The 22,204-nt window shown below is 44.5% G+C and overlaps 1 protein-coding gene across 1 annotated transcript in view; it reads left to right on the top strand.

Moving 5' to 3' along the window:
- Nucleotides 1-22,204, top strand: part of RHOJ (ras homolog family member J) — a 168,377-nt gene that overhangs the window by 136,912 nt on the left and 9,261 nt on the right. Inside the window, exon 3 of the mRNA XM_058655107.1 lies at nt 17,272-17,330. Within this exon, the coding sequence (XP_058511090.1) occupies nt 17,272-17,330 (59 nt within the window). The remainder of the gene's footprint in view (nt 1-17,271; nt 17,331-22,204) is intronic.

Below are 22,204 nucleotides of genomic sequence, written 5' to 3'. Positions count from 1 at the left end.
GTACCATTCTCGGCTGCTTCCTAAAGGGCATGTAATCAAAAAGCTGGTTGGAAGCAGAGGGGGATTTCACTCCAGGCGCTCTGATATGGGATGGGAGCATCCCTAGTGGTGGCTCACCCTGCACCTCCACAACACTCAAAGAGGAGACACAGCATCAACACTGATAGGAGAAGGGGGTGGGCTCAGGAAGAAATGGGGAGGACAGAGAGGGGTTCTGGGGAAAGGTGGACTACTGTAATACTCATCTGTCTTTGGAAGCTTACATGGGTCTCACTCCAGGCTTGGAGCTAGTGCTGTCTGGGTTACTAGGCTTGTGGGCATGGCACACAGCATCCATGAGCTCTCCACGGTTCCTGAGACAAGGCCTGCCCCTCCCACCCTCATCACCCTCATCACTGCTTGACTTGTGGCCTCTCTGTGTGTCCTCCAGGAAAATCCAAACCAATTGTCGGGGGTTGTTAAGCTACCCAGGTTAGCTAGCTGTGGCCGAAGGGCTCCCGGACTTGGATTTGTGAGTGGAGAGATATTGGGGTGAGGGCAGGGAGCTACTGACAGAAGCTCTTGTCACTTTGGTCTGACCTATTGTTTTCTGAGTGAACGCATTCCTTACTGAGCCCTGTCCTCCAAGGGGGCTTTGCACTCAGGGCTTTGCAGCACAAACTCAGGAAGGCACACCTATGGCCCATGCTGTGGCTCTGGCACCGCTGCCTTGTGAAGCTGAGGCTCTCCCCAACCCAAGTCACAGATGTCCCAAGAGGGCCATATGGTGGACTGTGCAGTCTGCACCACAAGCTCTTACTCAGAGAAAAAAAAAATTAGCAACTAGACAGATTCAACAAAAGGCCAATAAGCCAATAAATATTTTTGGTCACAGAATTTGTTTGAGTGATGCCAGATCCCAGCCTCCTTTTTGAGTGTTTCACAAGATTTTCATTTCCTTGTAGTTACTGGCAAAGCCCTAAATCCCATCTCTCCCCAGTTTCATTGGCATCCATCCCACACGTCATTATCTCACAAAGATACTGTGGGGGACACAGCCTCACCTCTGCCCCACGGGCCACATCCGGACCCATATTTCACATGACACCACCACATTTTTGCCTCTGATCAATTAATGACTGACTCTAAGTTGGCCACTTCTGATCTCTGCTTCCTTTTCCTTTACTCAGCCTTGAGGCTTCTGGTTTCAAACAGTCAAAAGTTCTAGCTGCCCATGCTGGCCCTGGCTGTGTGGTTCTTGAAACTTAAAGGCATCTGTGGCTCCGAGAGAGGCAATATGATAGCCTAGTAAACAGGATCTGGCAACAGACCCGTTAATGATTCTGCTACCTCATGTTTTATTATATTCTTTTTGATATAACATATTTTTCAATTCACATTCTAGTCAAAGGTTTACTGTTCCACTAACCAAAGAGTTCAACACCTAAAGCACAAAAAGATCATGGTTCAGCAGGAAAATGGGTAAGGGCAGAAAACAATAATCATATGAAAAGATGAACCTGTATTAGGATTGTGTCAGGCACACAAGAGAGGGCTCTAAATTCTAGGTGTTCATCATCCAAGCACCCCCACCCCGACTCTCCACTCCTTATGCTGAACAGGGAAGATGACCTTTGACCCTTCCGTTTCCCTTTGCTGCAAAGCTGAAAGGAGAGCAAGAGAGGGAGCCAAGCCCTGGGCTGTATAGTGTTGTCAGAGAGGAGTCTACAACCTTCACAGAAGGAGTGCTGGTGAAAAATAGCAGGTGGAGCTGGTGCTTCCCAACTGTGGTTGGCTATGAAAGACACCAGGAAGATACTATTAAGGAGCAGTGCTGGGGCTTCTGATTTTTATGTGCCTTGTGACTTGGAGGAAAGATGAGAACAGTTGACACATTTCTTTTGCTGATTGTTGCTGTGTTTCCTTGAATATGAAACTGCCATGCAGTTCTCCCAACACGATTTTCTAACCTATCCCCTTTGGAAGCACAAGCCCTGCTCCAGATTAATTGCACATTAACCAAAATCTTGCAGAACAGCCTCAGCAAAAAAAAAAAAAAAAAAAAAGAAAAGAAAAAGAAAAAAGAACAAGAAGCCAAAGTTTCAAATTGCTCTCAACAGTTGCTCACAGGCTCCTAACACTGCACATGTAGCTCTCTGCTTTGAGTAACAAAGCAAACCATAGGTTCTGAGGGTTGATCACAGAGCACTCCTCATTGGCTTTGAACTACTCCTTCATAGCACTGGCTAACCCTGCAAGGTATGTGGTAGAGGCTACTCCACACAAATAGAAAATTATTAACAGCAAAGCTACAAGGAAAAGCTTGCCTTGCATATATGTATTGAAGAAAAGATCCAAGCTTTATTTCATCTCAAATTCTCATACACATAACCTCCTTCGATGACTATGATTAACCACCAAATACTAAAATTTCTAAATTTGCAAAGTCAAAAATAAGGCTCCTTTATTGTTTTTAACCTGAAAAGAATCCATTTTTGTTAACCTGAGAAAGAACTGTTCTCCTGATTGTGGATATTACATGAAGAAAAAGAAATCTTATGACTGTAATGACAAAAAGAGAGCTGAGTAGAAATAATCTCAGGGCAATGACCAAGCAAAGTAGAAAATGAAGAAAAAATTACTTAGCGTTCTCCAGATTATCTTGTAACACTTTGGAATAGAAGTTGAGGGCAGAAGCACACGCTCTAAATATGCACTTGGCTAGTTTATCCCACTACGCCTCGACATTGTCAACAAAGGGCTATATTTAGAATCAATTTACTACTGCTGTCCTTACAGCTCCTACACATTCTCTGGTTTACAACTAATACGCTTTGGCAGATCCTGCAATTTCAAGCACACATACTTTCTTGGTACCTTTGCAAAAAGAGATATAGGTAGAGCATCAGTTGTCCATCATCATTCTCTTAGAAAGATGAGTTTCTTTGCAATCTGTGGTTTATAAACCTCCACTGCAGTGGGCCTATTCATCACGCAGCATCTCATAAAAATATAAGCTTGGTCCTAAGGCTGAAAATAAATCTGGACAAGCTGAAGACAAAAGCTTCAGGGAGTGAAGTGGGAGAAACGCTAGAATTTAAGCCATGAGAGGTAACATACATGACACTTAACCCATTCTATACAGTAATAAAGGCAGCAGAACGTTGAACACTGAAGGTCCTTTTTTTTCTTATTTTTATGTTTATCATGGAAAAATATAGGAAAAAATTTAAGCATATTTTTACATATGAAATTTTGATTTTTGTCATCTTTGGTTTAATGTTGTATCCTCAATATTTTATCACATTCATCATTTTTAAATGTATTTATTTATTTTGAAATAGACATTCCCCCATCTCCTGGTTCACTTCCCAAATGCCCACAGATGGCTGGGTTTGGGTCAGGCTGAAGTCAGAGGCCAAGAACTTAATCCCAGTTTGTCACATGGGTGGTGTAAACCCAATCACTTGAACTATCACCTGCTGCCTTTCAGAGTCAGTCAGTAGTCAGATCCAAGTATTGACCCAAGGACTCATATGATATGAGAGTGGCACTGTCACCATCAGATTAAACATTTACCCCTCATTATTCTTTGAGTGGTCGATCCCATCCTAACAGTGCTGTGGAACCAGCGCAGGCCAACCCCTGGCTGTTGAGTATCGAGATTATTTCCAACTGATAGCTCTTATCAATCCTTAGATAAAGAATATTTCTATATGTATGCATTGTTCCACACCTGCTAGATTATTCCTTGGTACACATTGCAGAAATAGGATTGGCAAGTCAGAGAAGAGAAATTATTCATGCTTATACTATTCATACAATTTCCAGAAAACCTAAGCCAATGTACATTTCCCCTAGCATCTTCAGACAACCTGTCAGCACTAGTCATTATTCTCTTCATCACAGCCAATTTCATGGATCAAAGGCTGTACCACTGTTTAATATGAAAGATTTCTACTAACCAACATTTTCCTAGCCCTGTATAAACTATATTCTTTATTTTTTTTTTTTTTTGTAGATTTATTTTATTTCCATTACAAAGTCAGATATACTGAGAGGAGGAGAGACAGAGAGGAAGTGGAGCCGCCGGGATTAGAACCAGCGGCCATATGGGATCAAGGCGAGGACCTTAGCCACTAGGCCACGCTGCCGAGCCCTAAACTATATTCTTTAAAAACATCTTTTGAAAGACAGGCAAAGGAAGAAATCACATCCACTGGTTCACTCCTCAAACGCCTATTATGGCCAGGCTGGACAGTTGAAGCTGGGAACCAAGAACTCAATCCAGGTCTTTCATGTGGGCGGCAGGAACCCAATGACTTGAGCCATCCCAGCTGCTTCCCAGGGACTGCATTGGCAGGATGTTGGAACTGGAAGCCCAAATCAGAAATCAACACCAAATATGCCTATGCAGGATAGGGATATTTTAACTACCAGAATAAATGCCTCCCCCCCCCCTTTTATTTTCTTTTGCATTATTCACTGTTGATTAGAAAGCACACATAAGGAACAGCACTGTGGCATAATTGGCTAAGCCACCACAGGCATCCCATATGGGTGCTGGTTCAAGTTCCAGCTGCTCCACTTCTGATCCAGCTCCCTGGAAGGTCTGGAAGTAGCTCCTAGCTCCTGGCTTCAGATAGACCCAGCTCTAGCCATTGTGGCCATTTAGAAATGAATCAACAGATTGAAGAGCTTTCTCTCTTTCTCTCTCTCTAAGCCTTTCGAATAAAACAAAATCTTTTTTTTTGGAAAAACACACTAATGTATTTTTTAAAGATTTATTCAGCTTTATTTAAAAGAATTCTGGGCTAAGGGGAGAGACAAAGAGACAGAAAGACAGAAACATTAAGAGGTATCCCATCTGCTTGTTCACCTGCAAAATGACTGCAATAGGCATGGCTGGACCAAGCCAAAGCCAGGAGCCAAGAGTTCCCTCCACCTGGGTGGCAGAGGCCCCGACACTTGGCCATCTGCAGCTGCTTTTCCCAAGCATGTAGCGGGTTCCCTTCTTGAGTCAGGATTTGAACCAGTGCCCATATGGAATGCCAGTCTGTAGGCAGCAGCTTTACCTACTGTGTTACATCATTGGCCCCGATACTAATCATATTCTTTGGCCCTCAGGTAGTACAACTTTTTTTCCTAATACTGTTAGTTTCCTTTCTTTTTTAAAAAGTCCAGTCTATCACCCTTTTTTCCTTATGGCTTTTCTCCACTTGTATTTTTAAAGTCCTTTTTTTAAAAAATTTCCAAACAGAAATCAATTGTTTAAATGTAATATATTGAGTACTTAACCTTTTCCAGCTGATTTGAAATGCTACTCATAATGTACCTGTGTAGGCCGGGCTGTGCTGCTCAAATTCCTACTCATTTTCATTGATCTTCACACCAGAGCTATTTTGCAAAGCATTATCATACTTGCAGGTGCTTCAAAAAGTTTGCGGAAAATGGAATTAAATGACAAGTTTATTGTGAGTGAAATATTTTGAAAGCCATATAGCTTTTTTCTCATATGAACTTTTTGAAGCACATTTCTAATCACAATTATATAATGTCTTCCTATGACATTCTTAATTATCAACCGACCCCATCAATTTAAATTTTTATGTAGCTACTACAATCACTCCATTACATTCCTAACTCAAAACATTCTATTTCCAGTATTTTAAACGTACTAAGGCTGTATGACAGCTTTGCTGTATAAAGCTTCCCACCCAAGAATATGAACTCTTTCTCCATATTTCATATTTCTTGCACTGGTCTCTCAGCAAAATGTCATATTTGTTGCCATAAAAATCTTGTACACTACTGGACATGTTATAGGTTCTGCTGTTACTGTGAAAAAAGTATTTTCCATCATACCTTTTAACCAGCTACAGTTAGCACCTGGCAGGACTTTTATGAGCCTAGAGATTCTTGACAAAGACACACTATTCCACCTTCACCATCATCTCAGCATTTGAATTTCTTCGCGACCATTTCTGGAGAAGCAGCGTTGCTCTTGTGTGCACCAGATGTGGTTGAAAGAATGAATGTCCGTGCAGTCCTGAGCACACAGTAAGGTTTTCCCCAGTCACTACCTCATCTGATGCTCTCTCAAAAGTGGATGGGATCATTCAGAACAGCAGAGTCATTATTTGTTCATCATAAAGATGAGGGAACTGAGATTCAGGCCCAACTCAACCAAAATGCAGACTTTCAGAGACCAGGTGTAAAACTAGAAGTTCCCCATGGTGCCCGGTCTGATACATGCAGATCGGCGCATCAAAGGCAAGGCTAAATACTTCTGCCTCTACATCAGGCACAGGTTGCCACCCCTCACACCCCTTGCGAGATGTTTTAGATTAGAAGTATTTGGCACTGGAGTTTTTTTTTTTTTAAGATTTCAGAATATCTACGTACACACAAAGAGATACATTGATCATGGACCCAAAAATAAATACAAAGTTCATCTCTATTTGTTACCTACACGGCCTGAAGGTACTTTCATACAAGATGTTCAGCAGTCCTTTGCTCATACTGCAACCTATCCCGTGAGGTCAGGTGTGAAATGTTTTACCTCTAGTGTCTTGTTGGCACTCAGAAAGCTTCCGATTTCATGGCATTTCAGAACTCTTCAGATTAGGAATACTCACTACTCAACCTGTGCATTGTCAGCAACTTCACAATCCTGACTTTCCAGCAGCAGTAGGAATATGGCATCAAGAGCTGTCCTACTCATTAAAAAAAAAAAAAGGAATTTTCACAAAAAGCACAGTCTGCTTATAAGCTACAGTCCCCACATACAGATTTTATTTAGAATTTGTTCAATCTTTCCCAAAGTCTCCCTCAAGGAATAAGTCCTGTGAAATGCATGACTAATGACCTCTTGGCCTGGCTACCATGGGAACTGGGAGACAACTTGGTGGTGGCCATTTCCCCGCTGACCCAGTCTCCAGCAACCTCATAGCTGGTAGAAGTTGCCCAGAAATGTGGAAAAGTGATGCAAGCAGCATTGCCTCGCAGTACGTGCACTGGCTTTCGTATAGGATGTCACCACTGGTGACCCCGCCTGTCATCCATGTTCCTTCAGAGCTCTTGGGTAGCCCTTTGGGTAACACAAAAAAATGCAACTAGATGTAAAACATCTCACAGAACTCCCTCACTTTTTTTTTTAATTTTGATGATGATTATATGTTTGGTCAGGGTGGGAAGGATTGAGGGTTAGGGGAGAGTGGGTGAAATAATTTTATCCAAATTTTCTTGTATCTGGGGGAAAGGAAAAGATAAAGGGGGAAGCCACACCCAGCCTCCCAAATGTCCCAGTACCCAAGGATGGGTAGCCACCATCCAATATCAACCCAGAGCCCTCTGGAACAGTGGTACATGTTTCAAGGGTTCTGGCCAAGTGATTGGGGCAGTTCTGCAATGCTGTCTATTTCACCAATCTGAGGCTGAGACGACCCTCCCAATGTCCATTGGCTGACATAGTCGACCTTCAGTCTCCATTCACCCAGAATTTTGCTGTCATCGTTTGCTGGGGTAGTTGTCCAATTTGCTCTGTTCTCCTTCCTCTGCAATGGTACAAAATGGGCTGCCATATTCTCCATGTACATCAGGGCAGTGCTCCTCCTTTTTAATTTGCAGGCAGGCCCAAAGACTAGGGCCAGGCTACCTGAACCCTGCCAGATCCCCCGCCCCTGGGGCTCACAAACCTGACACCCACCATACAGGCAGGCCGAGAGACCAGGTCAGGCAACCCAAGCCCCACTGGATCCCCTGCCCCTTGGGTCATGAACCCAGCACCCACCCACTGGCAGGTCCCAGGACCCAGGCCAGGTGACCTGAGCCCCCAGCTTCTGGAGCTACAAACCTGATACCCACCTCGCTGGTGAGCCCAAGGTCCCAGGCCAGGTGACCCAAACCCCTCCAGATCCCCTACTCCTGGAGCTCACAAATCCAGTACCCACTGACCCCAGGCTGGCATGGATTGCCTCACTTCAACATCCACTATCATGTTGTGCAACCTGGCTCAATCCAGCAGGCCCCCAGTTCCAGCTCCTGGTGGTGGGTACTGCAGCCTAGCCCAGAACAGCCAGACCCCTGTCCTAGCTCCAGTGTGAACTGGCTGGTGTTGCGTCCTAATCTGGCCCCTCCTGCACCCTGTCCTAGGCTCAGATGTGCCAGTGGATGTTATGAACTGGCCCAGCCTGGTCTGTCCCCAGACCTGACCCACATGTGTGCCAGTGGGTACTGTAATCTGGCTTGGCCTGGACTGTTCCTTACCTTGCGTTTGTGCTCATCTGCAGAGACTGCATCCTGACAAAGGAGTTTCCTAAGCTCCTCTGTTGGGTTTCCTTCCAGTGGCTTATCTTGCACACATCGCTGAGTCCTTGGCCCAGGTTGACTTTGTCCACTTCCTATCCTGGCAGGAACAGTTGCCTTGCTCAGCCAGCCCACACCCATTCTGGTTCTTACTGTTGGGTGGTGCAACCCAATCATGCCTGGTCCACACCCAGACACAGCTTTTGTGCGGTTCAGCAGGAGTCAAGACCTAGCCCAGCCCATTCTACACCCACCCTGGCTCTCATGAAGGCCAGTGAGTGCTGGAGTACAGCGCAGTCTGAGAACTCCTTCACTTTGGTAAGAGTTCCATGGACTTTTCAGGGACTAAGTCAGCATTTATGAGGCTGCCTGTCCAGACTGGACTGGGTCCTGAGACATAAGAATAAATACTCACAGCCTTTTCTGACCCAATCAGCAAGGGAAAGTGGAGTTCTTGGGGGACTTCGAGGATGGAAAGCATTCAGACCTTTTCATTCAAGAATCCCAGAAGGAAGAGCTTAAGTAAGACTTTGGAATATAATGGCATATAAGTCTCTGGAATACAATGAGTTGCAGAAGGGTAAGCAATAAGAGAGCTGGAAAAGTTAAAAGGGGGTTGGATTACAAAGACTTTCTTGGAAAATGCTTGACTTTATTCCAGGAGGTGACTGGGAGCCTCAGTGGGATTTCTCCCCTACAGCAGCACAAACGAAATATGAAAGATGGGGTTCAGGGAAAGGCAGCAGATCGGGTGCCTGCTGCAAATAACAACATGGGTGTGGAGCTCTGCCTCACGATGATGAGCGTTGGATTGTAAAAACACATTGCAGGTAGAACTGGCAGGATGTGCAAACCAAGCAAATGCTGAGGAAGGAAGAGAGAAGCCAAGCTAAACTCTAAAGTTCCAGGGTGTGGATGTTATGGAATCTGTGGCTTTTTGGTTTGGCTTTATCCCCAGGCCGTTCAGAGTGTCCTGGAGCTGAGCAAATGCCCACTGATTCTCTTCCTCCAACCACGCCCCCTTTGCCTCCACCATCATAAAAGTATAAAAAGATGGAGCTTTCCTGACCATTTGCTCTCCACTCACAGGCAGGACAGCTTTGTTCCAGAAAGCTCCATTTCCTGAAGTTTTGTTAACCAAGGAGCTGTGTACTCAGTGATATACCTGCACTTGTAGAACCTTTGATGCACGTTTCACATTTAGGATCTCCTTGGCTCAAATAAATGTCATTTTTACCCATAAGAAAATTGAGGATCAGTAAAACTGTTTTTCAAGGCCCCGGAGTCTGTTCACAGAGAGCCCAGGGCTCTGATCAGTTCTTCTGTTTTAAAAAAATGCAGGTAGGGTACAGGTGTTTGGATTTCCAGTCAAAATACTGGTTAGGATGCCCACATCCCCTGTTGACAAACTTGAGTTTAAGTCCCAGCTGTGGCTCCTGATTGCAGATTCCTGATGCATACCCAAGGAGGCAGCAACAATGGACAAAAAGCTGTGTTCCTGTCACCCACATAAAAGGCCCGAATTTAGTCCTCAGCTTCCACCCTCAGTTTGGTCCAATTCCAGCCTTTGTGGACATTTTGAGAGTAAATCAGTACATGGAAGTGCCCTCTCTCCCCTGCCCCTCCTCTTCTCTCATATATGTGTATATATCCAAGAGGTTTACAAACTGATGCAAACCGAATCATTGAAGGGAAAGTAAAATATGAATGGAACTAGAGGATTCATAGGATTCATACAGGTTATAGGACACTTCTAAAAGTTTATAAAAATAGAGTTGAAATTTACTTTAGTCCAAAAAAAGTTTAAACCCACACCTCAAGGGATCCTCAAAAACATTCAAAGAGAATGTATCTTATGAAAAAAAAAGTATGCTTGGATTTCAAGTTATCACACCAAAATAAACTTTCATATTTTAAAAGTAATGGAGAGGCTGAGTAAGAGAGGTAGCTCCCACCTACTGGTTTGCTCTGCAGCTCCCCACGATGGCCAGGTCTTGTCAGTCCAAAGCCGAGAGCTGGGAACTCAGTCGCGGTCTCCAATGTTTATGTGGCAAGAACCCAATGTCTTGAGCCATCACTGCCGTTACAAAGGACCCACGTTAGCAGGAGGCTGCAGTCAGAAATAGATACTGTCATATGGGGTGCAAAGATACCTTTTAAAAGAAAAAAAAAAGATTTATTTGTTTGTTAAGCAGAGTAATAAAGATGGAGAGAGAGAGAGAGAGAGAGAGAGAGAGAGAGAGATCTCATTCTACTGGTTCACACTCCAAATGGTCACAATACCCAACTCTGGCCCAGGCTAATGCCAGGAGCCATGAGCTCCATCCTGATTTCCCAGGTCTCTAGGCTCAAGGACCTATGGCATCTCCTACTGTCTTCCCTAAGCTGGATCAGAAGTGGAGTAGCCAGAACTTGCCCTGGCACTCCAACATGGGATGCCAGCATTGCAAGTCACTACTTAACCCACTGTACAACACCTGCCCCAGTACAAATGCCTTAACTGACATCTTAGCCACTAAGCTAAATGCCTGGCCCAATTTATCTTTTTAACTCTGTTTCTCTTGAACTTTTTTAGGTACCCATCTCTGTTACCAGATTGAAATGAAATACTTTTTATTATGGAATAGACCTATATAAGAAAAGCCCCTAACTCTGAATCTCAGCGGTTCCTAAGAAAACCCACTTGGTTTTCACCCCATTGGTTGTTGCGTAGTCACAGGATCTGGTGCCAACACATGAAGTGAGACGGGCCTGAGCGGCTGGTATTTCCCAGCACGGCCTATGTACGGACAAGAGGTCCCATGCATGCTGAAAGTTGGGGGCTGAGATGGGCTGGTGTCAGCAGACAGGAAGGACAAAAAGCATTAACAAGAATGTGAATGTGTGTTGAAGGACAATGAGTCACACCCACTCATAGCTGTGGCCATCCAGTGTTTGTTTCTGATTAACATGTTGATTTGGGAGGAGTTATATCCTTAGTGAAATGTGCATGTATATTTGTAAGGTTTACATCAGGGAGCAACGTGCATGCAAGCACACACACACACAGCCTGACAAACACACACACACACACACACACACACATACACACACACACATGCACACACACACACAGCCTAACAAACATACACACATGCTCACACACACAGCCTAACAAACACACACACACAGCCTGATACACATACACACAGCCTGACAAACACACACACACACACAGACTGGCAGCCACTGGAGCTGGATGAGTCACAGCCCCCGTAGGGTCTTCTAGAACACAGGAAAGGGAGGGGCACAGGGGTGAGCAACGGAGAAGGGGAATAGGTGGGACCACTGTCGAAGGCGTCCCGTCCACACCCCTGGAAGTCAGAGCTGGGAACTCCTGCTGAGCTCCCCATTACTTGCAGCTCCTACACAAGGAAAACTTCTAGTGCTGATTGCCCTTCATTTTTGGACAACATTTTATTGTAAACACACTTGTTCTTTTCCAAGTGTGACAGAGACCCGGTGACGATTTGCCCAACATCTCATTAAAGAAACAGAGTACACACTTAAATTCAGGCATGAAGAAAACGGATGGGAAACTTTCCTGTCAGGCCAGGAGTGTGCACTCTGTCCTCCCATCATCCTGATGGATAATGCGGCCCAGCCCTTCTTCCCAGATCAACCTCTTACCGAGGGGAAAGGACCTTGAAAAGCCTAGACTTCGTGAAGTTACGTTAACTTGTAAATATTGTTGGACTGACATGCAAATAACCCCTGTCCAAGATAACGAGCTTCCCTGGAAGCTACGTGTCTTCTTCTAACATTACTTTCAGGCACTTCAAAATCTCTATTTCTCAAAATGCTCTATGAACTGTTACCATTTTCCTAAGTTTTCCACTAAAGAGTTTTTAAATCTTTGCTCAAGTCCTCCTCTCATCCAATAAATAATAAAAGAAAAAAAATTATACTAAATCTTTGCTAGATGTTCATTTCATATTTGCATGAGAGGATGGCTTTAACTTTTTTAAAAATTTTGTTTCTTCCTGTATTTATAATCTAGTGCCTCTTCCTCCAAAACCACACCTGCATGGTATTTCCTCCGCCACGTGGTCAGGTGTGTCTGCCTCTGCTGGCCACTACAGAACGTCAGACATTAACAATGCAGAATCACCAAAGTGTTTGGAACGGAAGGGTATCAGAGTACTTTAAAAGGTACTGGAAAAAAATAGAATTAGAAGATAATTTTGAGATCTGTGCATATGATTTGTCTTCAAAAAGTCCATGGAATATATGCATTACAAAAAAACACTATTCATAGAGTTCAAATTTAATCTAGGGTTCAATTGCATTGTTCAATGACCTTTCAGAAGTTACTCTTATCCTGGGAGGCTGACACATCCACAGTGGAATTCTCTTAGAATTCATATTTTTGGCATACTGCTCTAGTTTTGTCATATTTTAGACGCCTGCTCTAAACAGTGGAAATGGTTAGTCCAGCACCCAAAAAGGAAAGCGTTGCAAGTCAAGCACCTGGTGCCACCTGAGCTGGCTGCCAGGACATGGCCATCACGCACTTCCTCACCCAAGTCTACGAGTGACACACAGCTAGGGGAGATGACTGACACACTGGGGGAAAGTAGGCCTTGGAAGGAGTGAGATGAACTGATTTCATTAACACCTTACAGGATGCTTAATCACTCCAGTTCTTTCAAAGAAGAAACATGGAGAAGCAATGAATTTAATGGGTTTGGAGAAGGAGGCCTTCAAGGTTCATACACTTAACACGTCACTGACAACTTTTGGCACTTTATTCAGAGAACTACCTAAGCCATTAGTAGGTCATTGGACTCACTCTGCTTTACAATCTCTCTAAACTATAAAAACATCTCTAAAAGCTCCGAGAATATCAGGTGCCCTGGGATTTTAGCCTGACCCCTGTCTACCAGGCTGACTTGCTGGATGCAGGCACTTTGCGGTAGTTGCGTCAAGCTGCTGCTCAGCCTGTCTTGAAAGACCTGATACTGCATTTCTGTACTCATGTACATGTCACATGTGGTGGTGCCAGCAGCTGCGCTGTGCACTGTGGGGCAAACTGGGTGTGGGGACTCCATCGTCAAGGATCTTCTGTTCAGTTGCGGTGATCAGACTAGTACTTTGCAAGCACTAAGATCCACTTCGTGCCAGTTAATGGATGCTGTGTAAAACAGAGTGCTCCTTACAGCAAAACCTATAAGCATTTGTTAAAAGAGAACAATGATCTACAATGGCCCAAACTGTATGCCAGGCATTTTCTCATTTTGTTTCCTCCTCACAAGTTACCAGCCTTGGTAGATGACAGTCTGCCTAATTTTATTAATAAGGATAGAGTTGATGGAGGACTCAAGGTGATTTTTTTTCCCAAGATCACTTAAAAGACGACTAGCACAGATGGGATTCATACGCTGAACTGTCTGACTTGAAAGATGGTACTTTCATGGCAATGCGTTTGCGCTAGCATTTGGTGGCGATGGCAATGCCTTCCTTCTGTGCAGCTGTGACTGACTCCTTTCCAAACTCAGAAACCACACAGGACACTAGTTGGCGAGTGCAGGCATCTACTGCTAGTCCAAGATGAGGACTCACAATGCCATGACTTGTACAACACGCAATGTATGACTGTGCGTGCATCTGTCGCTGGCTGTCCCTTGGTGTCCTCTGGCATGCACTGTGCCATCTCTTTGCCGTCCTTCCGATAGAATAGGAAGGATAGAATTCTTCTAGAAGAGCTGGCTCCACACAGACTGTTCAACCACCACATGGCAAAGCTGGAAGTCCAACATGGCTTCCACACAAAAACACCATCCTCTCTTCCTCCATCACTTGCCTTAAGTCAACAAAGTTATTTTGACTCCTTCTCTTTAGTGTTTTTGGTGGGGGGCACAGAGAAGAAGTTTGTCCTTTTGTAGCTTAACAAAGCTTTCAAAATAAGGCCGAATGTAGTGAGTTGGGACAGCTGGATTCTTCATTTTCATCTTCCCATGGCATCCTAGGTAGCTCACAGGACACATCAGTCCCTCCCCCCTGCGCACTCTGGGTAGCTCAGAGACACCTCTGCTTCCCCACCAGTGCATTCTAGGTAACTCTTGGCCATCATTCAGAACTCTGCTCAGACTGCTCCCCTCCAAACAGCCTGACCAGTTCAGTGCAGTGTGCATACAGACACGGATGCAGACCAAGTGCCCTCCTCTATGCTGCCCCTGGCGTGGCATCTCTTATTCTCCTCCTACATCACCTCTGCTATGTGTTCATGTTTTGCTCATAAACTACTTGCCTCCAATGTCCCATGACAAAGAGCTATGGCTGATCTTTGTGCTGCCAACATTGAGCACAGTCTGGGAACTCAACAGAGATTTGAAGAAGGGGAGGATGAATGGACAGTGCACTATACCCAAACTGCTCACTGCTACACTTTCCTGTGCTCCCATATACCCCCAACGAAATCCCCCAGAGTCAAAGCTGCCAAAGGGAAAAGGGCGATTCCCAGGAGGAAGCAGGAAAGAAAAACGGGGGAAACCTAAGCAGTTACATCAACACTCCAGTGACAAAGGTCAGAGTCAGCACTTAGAACACTACACTTGTCGTGCCCGGTGGAGCAGAGGGGATGCCTTGGCTGCCCGTACTCACTCTGCTCATGAGCCTCTGTCTCATGCAACAAGGTGAAGGCGCTCAGGAACTGCTGCCCAGTCTTCCATGTAGGGCAGGAAAGTCCATATCAAAACAGCTGCATTTCTTCCTTTGTTCCTGATCCATGATGAGACAGTGAATTCATCCCTGGAGAAACCCTTTAAGCAGCATCTTCAGCAACATTTGGCTGGGTTCTCTTCTTCCATTGTGCGCACAGAGGAAAATAAAACAGGACCAAAACTCAGGTCCAATGCTGTCACCTTCACTTCCGTTGCTAGCCTGACATAAGGAAGAGAAGATGTTTAGATGTCTTTCTTCTACCACCATTGTAACAGGGTTTGATGGTGCCTGGCTCACTGTTTAGAAATACACATTTGAAAGCTCATCAGAATAACTAGCTATGCTATCAAGCTGAACACACATAGCTCTAAGTAGATTAGAAAACTAGCTCCCAGTGTCTGGGAAGGCAACCTTTTCAAAAAAAGACTGAGTCACTAAGAAATAATTTGTATATATTCAGCCCATGAACCTGGAAACAAACAAGGGTAAAAATAGATACCAGTGGTTTGGTATTGTGGCACAGTGCGTTAAGCCAACATTGTAACACTAGCATCCCATATCAAAGTACTAGTTCAAGTCCTCACTGTTCCACTTCCAATCCAGCACCCTGACAATGTGCCTGGGAAGGGAGGAGAAGATGGCTCAAGAATTTTGATCCCTGCCACCCACTTAAGAAATTCAGATGGAATGCTTGTCTCCTGGCTTTGACCTGCGCTCTTATAGCCATGAGGGGAGTAAAACAATGAATGAACGACCTCTTTCTCTCTGTCTCCCCCTCTCTGTGTCACCATCCCTTTCAAATAAATGAAAGTCAATTATGTTTTTAAATTTCAATGTTATTCAGCAACTCTGAACAGTAAACTAGAGAATCAGCCTACACGTGTTCTAGATATATTAGAAAGTGGCTCCTCAGAGTTTGCTTTACATTATCTGCACAACTAATGATGGGAGGAAGCAAACATTCTCTTTAAAGATTTATTTGTTTATCTTGAAAAGGCAGATCATATTTATAAAGAGAGACAGAGATCTTCTAACCACTGGTTCACTCCCCAAGCGGCCGCAATGGCTGGAACTGAGCTGATCTGAAGCCAGGAGCCAGGAGCTCTTCCAGGTCTCCCAAGTGGGTACAGGGTCCCAAAGTTTCAGGCTGTCCTCGACTGCTTTCCCAGGCCACAAGCAGAGAGGAGGATGGAAAGGGAGGAGCCACAACCTGAACTGGTACACATATGGGATCCTGCTAATGAGATGAGAGTTTAGCCACTGAGCCATCGCTCCAAGCCACACAAACATCATATTTCTATGGCATTTGCCTGTTTGTGGTTTTTTTTTTTTTAATTAGGAAAAACTATCCCACCTTTTCCTTCATTTTTTATTTCCCAAGTCAAATTGTTTTTGGAAATTTCAACTTGTCCTTTCCATTCTCCCAGAAAATCGTACTACTCCAGCGTTCAATCTGTTCAATCTTGGTTTAGTTTCAAGTTGAGACTTTAGTTCAATTCCAGACATACGCTGAGTAGTTGGTATCCTTGTATTACTTCTCACTTTCAGCCACAATTGCTTGGCACGGTGGAAAGCCTGTTGGGTAAATCAAGCCTGCTCCTTTTCATTCTCTGTTTACCCTTCAGACATGGGAGACTGAAGTCACACAACATCTCCTGCCTCGAAGGGGCAAGATTGAAATGAACCAGCTGAGCTAAACACACTAGAATAGTCTATGTTTTAAATCATGTTGGTTATATTTAATTAGCAAACTTTCTTAAATTAACGGCAAGTCCTTATTACTTAATTATTTGCTTTACTCTCTTTATAGACTATAAAATGTGCAGGTAGGTTGTTTTTAGGGTTTTATTAAAATTTCGTAGACAAATGGAAGCAAAGAGGTTTCAAAGAGAGAAGTTATTCTCGCTATCAATATGCTACAAGGTGCTTCAACTAAAGACAAGATGACAATAAGTTAACCAGAAAGGCATCCAGCACCCTTTTTTCTGCAGGAGCTTGATATTCTAGAGACAAGCTGGCATTCATGTGCAACCTCCGGAGTGCCCTGGTAGCACCGATAATAATCATCTCCGTTAAGAAATATGGACTTGGCACATGCCATCTGCTGTCACCACAGCCCAAGGTTGCGTTTCATTTGTAATTCATGCTGTCGACCTGGTTTAGAATCTACATGGGGGAGGCATATGCTTCTCCTTGCTGTCCAGGGAGATGCTGGCGAGAAGACAGGGGAAGCTTAGGGCTGAAGCATGTGCTTACCGACTCTCCTCTTCTCTTCTCCCCTAGTCACCGTGACAGTGGGAGGCAAGCAGCACTTGCTGGGACTGTATGACACCGCAGGACAGGTACGTTCTTATTATCTTGATAACTAAGAGTTGGTGGGGGACATCAGCGGAAAACTATCTGGCTGGGTTAGTGTAGTCCAAGCACAGACGCGACTCAGTCTGACCATTCAAGTGTCAGTCCAAACAACTGCAAGTGCGTTCTTGGGATTTCAAAAATATTTTCAAGTATAAAAACCTAAATCATGCTGATAATGAAGTAATGATGCATTTGTTGATGGATAACCATCAACAACCAAAATAACATTCAATCAAGATTTTTAATTTCCTCTTACCCAATCCTATTCCAGATCCAGAATAAATGGGTAAATGTTTCACTTCACCTATGTGATCCTCATTGCCTACCATTTATTTGAACCCTCAAATGAGCTATGAAAAGTTTCAAAAGAGACAAATGTGAGGAAAGGTGGCAGAGAAGAGATGAATGAAGTGTTGAAAGAAAGAAAAGCCAGCATTTTGGGATGTTTTCCACAAGTGCAGGTCTTTCCCCCTGAACAACTGGGAATTAACTCTAAATTATCTAGGCATCTTGAAATGCATTCACCCTGTGAATGTATTCACAGACATGGTGAAAGAAATATTTCTTTAAGTTGGGAAACCTGGCCAGCCGTAATGTCGGGCAATGGATCAGAACCCTTCGTCAGCTGGCACATGCTCTAATGGGTGAAAACATCCCTGGGCCGTGCATCCCGACACCCCACACATTGTGCCAGTGAACTCTTCAATGTTACGTGTTCTTAGGTTGGAGGAGGGAAAATGAGCAATCGGTGGCTACGGCCCAATTTCTTAGATAAAGTTTTTATTACCAAATAAGCCTTGGGTCATTTATTGAGGTCAAAATCTGGGTTGTTCAGTTTGCCCAGATGCTTGCCTCTGAAGTCCTTTAGAGTGGTTCTTCGACCAATTTCCCACTGTGAGTTTTCTGGTAATTGCTATTTGTAGTTAAGCATCTGTCTAGCCCTTTTTTCACAATTATCTGGGTACATGTCATTTTGCTCAACTTAAAAGCTGTTTACCAGGAAATAAAGAAGTGGAGGTCTCTTTGGGGAATTTGCAAAGGAACATGCACGTCATAAGAATCGCTGAACACGTCTGAGTGTGGCATTGGTCAAGTGGGGGTGGAGAGACTGGGAAACCTGGCACCACATCGAAGCTCTAAGGAGCATCGCTATTTCAGCAGAACTGGGGAGCAGAGGTGACCGCTCACATGCACAGAGCATCGGGGATCTAGGGAACTTTGTCAGGGCAGTCAGGCTCATATTTTGTATCACCCTATCACCAAGACTGGCAAAGAGCAAGGGAGACTAGACTTGTCTCACTTCCACATCCTTGCAATTGCTTTCTGGGCTTTTGCCTTCTTCCCTCTTTACTGACCTTACCTAGTTGGGTTAGCATCCTTATCTGTGCTACATTGACAAGGCAAGGAATCTTTCAGGCCTCATGACGGAGCAGGGCCCACAGAGCTCAACAATGCAGAACGTGGCGAAGCTGCCCTGCTAAGACAATAAAGGATCAGAAATACAAACTGACCTCACTTGCCCACCCAGCAATGCCAGAGGAAAATTCCTCTGGCAGCCACATGAATCAAACACACCTGATCCCTCCATGCCACCGGTTATTTGCTCCCATAGTTGTAACATTTCTCCAACTCGAGTTTTCTTCAGGTTTTTGATCTTTCAAGTTTAAATACACAGTATCTGCTGCCATCTGGTGGTCATTTCCAGCAGTTGCCAGCCATCAAATAGATGGCACATCCCAAGGCCTGACAATGTCTTCAGGGGCCGGGTAACCGCTGCATCTTTATTATATCCCTGAATAACTGAATAATTGAGTTTCCAGAAAAAATATTTAATCTGTCACTTAAAATTCTGAGCTTCCACAAACAGTGATATGAAAAATAGCTATAATGCTTTACCTTAAGTGTCAGTGTATGAAGACTTTGTCAAGAAACATACTATGGCCCTCCCCAGCCCTCACGCAGCCACAATCGTGGTGAGGCAATCAGCAGGCCTGATTCAACCTCCCATTTTGACCAGTGTTTGTGGAGATAAGCACCCACCTATATATATAAATGAGGTAAAGGAGACATAACAACAGAATCTTCTAGAATAATTCATCTGGGAGTGGCGGGGGCAGGGGAAGGCCCTCACAAGGCCTCCAGGTGGTTCTGAGGCAGCCTCAGCCTCAGAAACACAGGTTAGCCTACATTCCTCTCCGTTCCCCACTCCCACGCCCCACCCCATCCCAGCCAGTTGTAGCATGTGAGAAGTCAAGGCCTGGATCCATGATGCTTCACCCCAGGTCGCCCATAGGACGCCAGGAGACCACGAGGAGTGAACCAGTGATCTAGCTGACGGTGGAGGGGGCAGCTTCCAGTGCTGAAATACAGAATGCCCCCTGGTTAGGAAGCCAGGATGATGAAGTTCCTGGCTCTACCCATTCACTTCGGGAATAAATCAACAAATAGAAGATCTCTTTTACTCTCTCTCTCTCTCTCTCTCTCTCTCTTTCTCTCTCTCTCTCTTTCTCTCTCTCTCTCTCTAACTCTCCCCCCCCCCCCCGATTCTGTCACCCGGCCTCTCAAAGTAAGTCTTTAAAAACCACACATGCGCATTAAGATGTGAATGAGCAAGAAAGTTGGAGCTTCTCACTGAGGGAAATATTTGTTCTGAGGTTTCGGGCTGACTTTCCAGAGGGGCTGGATGCCAGATCTCCGGCTGCAGCTGGCCCCATTAGGTCAGCCACCAGCAAAGAGGAAGGCTGGAGTCCTCCCCAGGGGTCCTTAGGCTGTGGTTCATGGACCGCAGCTGCACTGTTGCCTGCCTGCCTGCCTGCCTGGTTTGGCGTCTTCAGTCCTTGGGGGAAGCAGGGACTTCAGGAATCAGAGCCCAGGCAGAGCTGTGCAGGCTGCTGTGCTGGGGAGTGAGGGGCCTGGGGTGTGCACGGGTGTTCCACACTCCCTTGGCAGGGTGGCCCCTGAACTTCTGTGGTTCCTCGGTGACCGGTGACCGATGCCATGGCTGCCCCCATGCACACATTCCTTGAGGGGTTGAGCTGCAGAGCAACCAAGGGCCTGGCCAGGCTGGCCTGCTGACTGTACCTGCTTCCTGATGGGTTCTTACTCTCTTGCAATGCATTTTTCTTAGAAACCTAAAACCTTGGATAACTAGAGCATCCGTGCCAATTGAGCCCTGAGTTCCAGGTGCTTGGGAGCTTCATGAAGGCTCCATGTGAGCATACCCACCTTACACAATACTCCAAGTCCCTTCCAGTCACGTGTGTGTGTGTGTGTACGTGTGTGCACATCCAAATAATACTTTAGGTTTCAAACTAAGCTGGTATATACTGCATGTGTAAATAATCCTGAAATGTTTGAGTGAACAACGGCGGGCAGTGGCTCTCTGAGCAGCGAGGAAAAACTACCAAAAATCACTTTGGAGATGAAAACAAATTTTCCCTCCTATCCCACATCCTTCCGTAACATTTGCATTTTGCAACAAGCACATACATGTTTTTATAGTCTTCTGGAATGTTCAGATGAGTTACTCCATGATTGAATGTGAGCCTATCTCTGTGAACACAACGCATGGATTAAGTGTGAGCGTGCAGGCATATCTCTATGAGTGGTATATTTGGATTCATAGTCATGCTGCTATATGTGACATGTGTATAATGTAACACATGCAAAGCTCCTCTGGGCTCATGTGTGATTGACTGACTAACTTGTATGAAAATACCTAAAACTTTCCGTTGAGATCTCAGATTTTTACCCTGAAATTCCTAAAACATTTCACACACAGCAGAAAGCATTTGCTGGCATTTTCCCGAAGCTGAGATGGTGCAATGTCTGAATGCGGGTATCTCCCACTGAAACACAGGATCCATGATACCACATGGAGCCAAGGAGCCCTCAGCCAGGGCACAGCCGTACCTGAAAGATCTTTGGGAAGAAAACCATTAATGCAGCATTTTACTTGGACACACCATGACCTGTTGGCAAACTTTCAACAAGCCCTAAATGCGCAACTCCTCAGCCCTCACCCAACAGATTCCTTCAAACATTGTAGTATTCAACTTGGCAACAAATATTTGGTTTTGCATTTTTAGGTAATTCTAAATTAACTTGGGAAGTAATTTTTAAGCAGATTAGGAAATTCTGTGCCTTGGTCAAGGGCTTACTAATTTAAAGCCAATAATCGATACTACACGATTCTGTTGTTAAAAGGAGAATTAAATTCTTTCTTGATTCTTACTTAAATTCTTACTAAATTGTGCACCTTATTTTTTGAAAGATTGATTTACTTATTTATTTCTTAGGATGACAGGGTAACACGGATGGGAGGTGGGGGACGGAGAAGGGGAAGAGGGAGCTCTTACAAGCACTGATTCACTGCCCAGACGCCCACCAGAGCCAGCTGTGGGCCAGGCGGAAGCCAAGAGCTAGAAACTGATCCTGTTCTCCTACACGGGTGGCAGAGGGCCTAATTCTTGGGTTGTTTTTACTGCTTCTGTGGACACTTTATTAGGGAGCTGGGTAGGAAGTGAAGCAGCCAAATCTCAAACTAATGTGGGACACCAGTATCGCAAGATGATGCTTAACACACGAAGCCCAATGTCAGGTTCAAATCACACACTTTAAATGGGCAAATGTTCATATATACATATGAACATTTACATATATATAGTATATATACACAGACATATATACATATAGTTGTTCCCAGATGTGGGAAGGTATTTGTCAACAGTATAAAGTTGCAATTACATTTAAGGAATAAATCTAGAGCTCTGTTGTACAGCTCAGAGGTCACAATGAATAAAATTGTCATATCACAGAAATTTCCTAGGAGTAAATTTTAGAAGCTCTCGCTATTAAA

The sequence above is a fragment of the Ochotona princeps genome, chromosome 26 (assembly GCF_030435755.1).
Source record: "Ochotona princeps isolate mOchPri1 chromosome 26, mOchPri1.hap1, whole genome shotgun sequence".
Taxonomy (NCBI): Eukaryota; Metazoa; Chordata; class Mammalia; order Lagomorpha; family Ochotonidae; genus Ochotona; species Ochotona princeps.
Note: the sequence above shows the minus strand (reverse complement) of the source record. Positions and strands in the feature narration are given on the sequence as shown.